Genomic DNA, 6,248 nt, shown 5'->3' with positions numbered 1-6,248 from the left:
ATAAAGACAATCCCTAGAGATTAAAAATAATCTAGATGATGACCCAAGTGCTAATTCCAGAACAATGAAGATCCAAGTCATTCTGTGTACAGATAGCTCTAACCTGGAGCTTTTCCTTCAGTGGGATATGACAATTTAGGCAAATTAGTGAGGTTTGGTGGGAAAAAAAGGTGATATATTGTCCCTTGGAGTTATACAGCTAAAATTGTTTATGGCCAGAGTGGTGAAACCCAATAAAATGAATGAAGGACCAAGCATAACTCTGGCCTCCTCCTCCACCAGTAAACTTCAGAACAAAAGCTTTCTGTGTGAAATTCTGATAGAGCAGATGATATGTACAGCTCTTAATCATTACCCTTCCTTCTGGATCACCAATCCAGTGGCCAAGAGATTACCATCAAATTTCCGCAGGCAACTGGAGACAATGAAAATACTTCCCCAGGGGAGGTGTTAAGCATCATGGAATCTGGGGTTTGGCACATGGGACTGGCACAAATTCTTCAGAGGATATGGAGCCAAAGGACGGGAAAGAAGGGAACACCTTGGCAACAAAGGTATTTATGGTAAAGGAGAAACAGAGGAGTCAGAAAACCTCTGGCTAGCCCCATGGAGTCTGGCAGTGGTCCTCAGTTTTCCCATTCCCAGATTGATGTTCATTGCTTAACTCCTGGGATTGTGAATATGTTGCATTGCTTCTTTGTTCAACTCTTACAATAAGAACTTATTACATCTGGATATCCTTTGGCATGTTTGATGTTTGACTGCTTTACCATGAGGAAACCCGAGGCGCAGTTGCCCACAACCACTCACAGACCCGGAATCTAAATACAGCATCACTTTCCTCCAGCTATTCTCTGTGTCCAGCTGCTATGGTCTGCAAGGAGAGGCCGGCTGTTTATTTTTCTTTCCCTCACCCAATCCCCTACTCTAAAGCAGGAACTTCTAGGTACATGCACAGTCAGATGCGAGAGACCCTTCCATACAGAAGGAGCTGTGACCTCTGATGACAAAGGCCGAGGATTCCTTCCTTTCCTATTTCTCAGCTACATAAACTTGAGAATATCTCTTTCTTTCTGAGATCTCTCAATGAGGCACTTTGCCCAGGGTTTGAGATGGAGCCATGTGGCATCATCTGAAGGTGAAGAGCTTTGGATTTGGGATTTTTTAATTTTTTTTTTTTGTAATGGGGTAGGGAGGGACAGTCCTGAGGTTTGAACTCAGGGCTTGAGCTCTGTCTCTGAGCCTCTCTGCTCAAGGCTAGCTCTCTACCACTTGAGCCACAGTGCCACTTCTGGCTTTTTCTGAAGAGTTAATTGGAGATAAGAATCTCACGGGATTTTCCTGCCAGGATTGGCTTTGAACCTCTGATCCTCAGTCATCAGCCACCTGAGTAGCTAGGATTACAGGCAGGAGCCACCAGCACCCGTGGTGCAAACTACCAGAGGCCCATGTCGATTTCAGAGAATGATCAAGACCTCATCCCGCGCTCAAGGAGAGGGATCGCATGCACTCGGAGTAACGTAGAGGGGAACCCACGGGTAAAGCTCCGACCAGCCCCTCGGACTTGGGCATACACACGCCGCCAGCAGCCCCACAGTCCAGGCTGTGCGCCTGGGAGCGCGGCTTGCAGACACTGGTCAGCAGGAGGAGCGTGTGAGCTGTGGGCGTCCCTTTAAGAGCAGCCGGCCGGGCCGGGCCTCTGCCTGTAGGCTCAACCAAGAGCGCCGGGGCGGTCACCTGGAGCTGTGATCGCTCGTGGGACCCACGCGCTTCGGCGGGCGGAGGTGAGAGAGGAAAGCAGACGCGAGGGGTCCACGGAGCCCGTGTTGGTTGGTGCTCAGCCGCCCGCGTTGCGCCTCTCTGCGGCAGAGGATGCGGGAGCGCATCTGGACGAAGCTGCTGCCGCTGCTGTTGCTGCTGCTGCTACCGCCGCCACTGCGGGGCGGCCCCCAGGACAGCCGGCGCCAGGAGCCCCAGCCCGAGCCCCAGCCCGAGCCCCAGCCCGAGCGCGGGCCCCTGCAGCCCTACGATCTGCTCTACGCCAGCGGCATAGCCGCCTATTACAGCGGAGATTTCCAACGAGCGGTGCGCGACTTGGAAGCGGCGCTGCGCAGCCACCGGCGGCTGCGGGAGATCCGCGCGCGCTGCGCCCGGCATTGTGCGGCGCGCCGCCCGCTCGTGCCCCCCGGGGCCGGGCCCGGGCCCGGGGCTGAGCTACCTTTCTTCCGTGCCCTGTTAGAGCGGGCTCGCTGCTACCGCAGCTGTGAGCACCAACGCCTGGGAGGACCCGAGTCCCGACACCGCGTCAGCGAGGACGTGCGCAGCGACTTCCAGCGCCGAGTGCCCTACAACTACCTGCAGCGGGCCTACATCAAGGTACCCCGCGCGCGCCTGCCCGCGCCTCGCATCCCCGCCGCCGCGCCGGGCGGGCCGTCGCCAGAACACCCCTACTAGGAATCGGGTCCTCTTGGCTTTGCTCTGCCCCTTTAGCCTTCTCCATGGGTCTCATGGGAGGTTGGCCTCGTGTTTGAGAAAGGCATCAGGTGGTCCGAGCTATGCAACCCAGACTAAGGGAACTCTGATTTCTTTCCCTCCCAGCATCTCTCTCTCTCTTTCCCTTCCTCTTTCCCTCCCTCCCTCTCCCCCTTTCCCTTTTCACTCCCAACCCATCCTCCCCCAAACAAAAAAGAGGGTGGTAATGTTTGAAGCACCCCTGAGGTTTGGGCAGAAGCAGGTCCAGCCTAAGTTTGGTTCTTGAGAACGGTTGTGAACACAACTCCATCCTCATCTCTCTTCTGTCTCCTCTTCCTGACCCCCTGTTACACAAGGGTCTGCGCCTTTTCTCTGAAGTTTGGTAGGTTTAAAAGTAAACCCACTGGTAAGCTAAGGTGTTTTATTTTATCTATCTATTAAAAGAAATAGAAAAGAGCATCCAGGTGCCAGTGGCTCCTGCCTGTAATTGTAGCTACCAGGGAGGAGGCTGAGATCGATCTGAGGATAGAGGTGCAAGGCCTAGCCCAGACACCACTTGAAAGCTAGAAGAGGAGCTGTCCTTCATGAGAGAGCCCTCCTTGAACGGATAAAAGAGAAAAAGAAAAAGAAAGGTAAAGAAAGGACAATGCCCAGGCTCTGAGTGTGAGCCCCAGGGCAGGTACAAACACACGAAGAAACAGCAAAGGTTCCAAAGGTTCCTTTGAGGGAAAGGTGGTGCCAGGTATCTCATTCAGAGTATCCACAAGTGCTATTTCTCACTTGATAGAAGGCTTCAGTGCCTGGAGGTTCAACTTGGTGTGGGTTACCTGATATCAGACGCCCAGTGCTCTCTTTCTTGTTTAGATTTTAATGTATTTAATTTCCCTGAAGTTACTGTCAGGAGGTAGATCTGGGCATATTTATCATATGCATGATTTAGGAGATTTGAGTATTTCAACAGAGAGAATTTAGAATGAGTTCCTCACAATGCTACTCACCTATGTTGCTCTGAAGTTACATTTGATATTCCCAACTTCCAACTTTTCAAGTCTTTTCCATAGCCCTTGGAGAAGGGTCAAAGGTCATGTCAGCTGGGGAAAGATCAGGCTGTTTTTTGCTTGCTTTGTTCTTTCTTTGGTCCATTGTAGGGCTTGAACCCAGTGCCTACGTGCTGTCCCTGAGCTTTCTTGTTCTTTCTTTGGTCCATTGTAGGGCTTGAACCCAGTGCCTAGGTGCTGTCCCTGAGCTTTCTTGTTCAAGGCTAGTGCTCTACCACTTTGAGCCACAGCTACACTTCTGGTATTTGGTGGTTAATTGGAGATAAGAGTTTCGTGGGCTTTTCTGCCTGTGCTGGTTTCAAACCATGATCCTCAGATTTGGGCCCACTGAGTAGCTAGGATTACAGCTGTGAGCCACAAGTGCCTGGCTTCAGACTGTTCTTAAGGATATGGAAATACACACCATGTTCAGATGCCCCTGAGGTAGTTAGCAGATTAACCTCAAAGTCTCTGCCATTATAGACAATAAGGCTCTGGGATTTACAACTGTCATGTGGAGTTCATAAAGTTGCAACTGTGACTCTCCCTCCCCCGCCCCCAAGTCTTGGGGCTTGAACTCAGGACTGGAGTGCTATTCTTGAGCTTCTTTTGCTCAAGGCTAGCATTCTACCACAGCTTCATTTTCAGCTTTATTGGGTAATTTATTGGAAATAAGAGTCTTACAGATTTTCCTGCCTGGGCTGACTTTGAACCTTGATCTTCAGATCTCAGCCTCCTCATTAGCTAGAGTCAAGCCTGAGCCACTGGTGCCTAACTCACAAATGGGACTCTTAACTCCACTGTGCTGTGGGAAGATCCTGGCAATTATACATTAGGGCCTTGGGTAAGAAATGGGGAGGAAAACCAAAGCTTCTCCAGGACTTGTCTCTTGCTTACTTGTGTTTTCTGATGGAATTGTTAAGCCATTCATTAAGCATAACCATGGCTTCTTTAAAATAAATGGCCTGATTTATATATGGAGGATGTGGTCTTCAAGATATTGATCAATTATTGGCAGAGAAAGGACCTTGAATACCCGACAGCAAAGATGCCCTAAGCTAATTCCCCCAGCAGAATGTAAGTGGCTATGTTACAACATGGTCACCATAAAATGTTCCTCCCTGGAGTCTCAGATATAAGGTGGGCTCTTTCATTGATGTTTCTGTCACATATCTTGGAAAGATTTTCTTTTTTCATATTTGAGTAAGAAATGCACATCCATGCTTGGTTTTATTAAAAGTAAATAACCATGTAGAAACTGTCAATATGTGGGTTACTTTGGTTCTGTAATTATGTTTGCTTCACTGTTGAGGTTAGCATTTGTCCGTCAGTCATTCCCTTGTCCCTGTCTCCTGGCTGGAGGTTAAAGAAGGTGAATTCAGTGGTTTAACAGCCTTCAAATTTTTGCAGTGAAATAGAAGAACAAGTCATGCATAGACATCTTTGTGGTAAACTATTCATCATTGTTGATAAATCAATTAACTTTATGAAGATGTCCTTCCACAAATTTGGCTTTGTGTGATTCTGAAAGCAGAACAATTTTTGCCTCTTTTCTTTTTTTTTTTTTTCCACTTTTACCCACATTCCTACAAACCCAGTTTCTTAAATCTGCGTAACTGGCAATTTCCCCTTTGGGAATTTGTTTTGTATTGGGAGTTTATTGAAATCTGAAACATGGTTCTTTGCTCTCTATATACTGGAGAAGCACAGTTTTAGCATCTACTTGGCTCCCGGGGGACTTAACACAGACACACACATACACACAGTCATTGGAGACTATAACAAAACTCTCAAACAGCAACAGGACATGGTCAGGATCTCATAGGTCTGGATTCTAGGGTTTCATTCATTGTTCAAATGAGGCGATCTTTACTTGTGCTTGGATATGATCCTATGCCTTGTAATAGTGAATTACTTTGGACATCAGCGAACCAGTTGGAGTAAAATCCTGGCCAGATTGAGCTAGCCTCATTAACTTATTACGGTGTTTCTCAGCTAGGAGAAGGTTTATAAACTGCCAGCTACTAATAGAAGCAAACCCTTCAATAGTGTATTAAAGAGGAAGAAGACTTGAGAGGTGTGATATCTCAGGCCTATTGAGTGAACTTTCCCCAGATAAGAAAAAGAATATTCAGAAAAGGAAAGGTCATACTTAGTGTCACATAGTTCATGAAAGACCAACAAGATTTGGTGAAATAAGCCTAGGACTGGGAGTCAGGAGTCTGGGCTCTCTGAGAACTGATCTCAGCCATAGATGATGACCTCAGGTTTCAGCTTGCTGCCTTCCCCAGGGCTGTTCTCATGCCAGATTTGGACAGCTCCAGGGATGAGTAGGTCCTTGTCCTGCGGGGTCGCTGACTTTCATTACATTTCACTTAGTGGCTGCTGTGAAGAATCTTCTTGACATCTGGCATGCTGGGAATTTGGGCAGTTATGAAACAGTTGTTCCATCTGGCTTTTAGCCACATTTATTTTTTGAATTTAATTTATTTTTTGGTAAAAGCAAGGTGAGACTCCAAGTTATTTATTTATTTATTTTTATCACTTTAGCCTGTAAGATAAAATATCTAACTCATGCTTAAAACCTAAGACTGCTTGTGTGTGTGTGTGTGTGTGTGTGTGTGTGTGTGTGTGTGTGTGTGTGGCTTGAACTCAGGACCTGGGCACTGTCTCTGAGCTTTTGTGTTCAAGGCTAGCAGTCTACCACTTGAGTCATGCCTCTACCTGTGACTTTTTATT

The 6,248-nt window shown here is 47.8% G+C and overlaps 1 protein-coding gene across 1 annotated transcript in view; it reads left to right on the top strand.

The window, feature by feature from the left end:
* Positions 1-1,733: 1,733 nt before the first annotated feature.
* P3h2 (prolyl 3-hydroxylase 2) overlaps positions 1,734-6,248 on the top strand; it is a 167,251-nt gene continuing 162,736 nt past the window's right edge. Inside the window, exon 1 of the mRNA XM_013019291.1 lies at positions 1,734-2,376. Coding sequence (XP_012874745.1) covers positions 1,873-2,376 — 504 coding nt within the window. The 5' untranslated portion in view covers positions 1,734-1,872. The remainder of the gene's footprint in view (positions 2,377-6,248) is intronic.

This window comes from Dipodomys ordii, unplaced genomic scaffold (assembly GCF_000151885.1).
Source record: "Dipodomys ordii isolate 6190 unplaced genomic scaffold, Dord_2.0 Scaffold45, whole genome shotgun sequence".
Classification (NCBI taxonomy): domain Eukaryota; kingdom Metazoa; phylum Chordata; class Mammalia; order Rodentia; family Heteromyidae; genus Dipodomys; species Dipodomys ordii.
The sequence above is the reverse complement of the archived record's forward strand: the minus strand, read 5'-3'. Positions and strand labels throughout refer to the sequence as shown.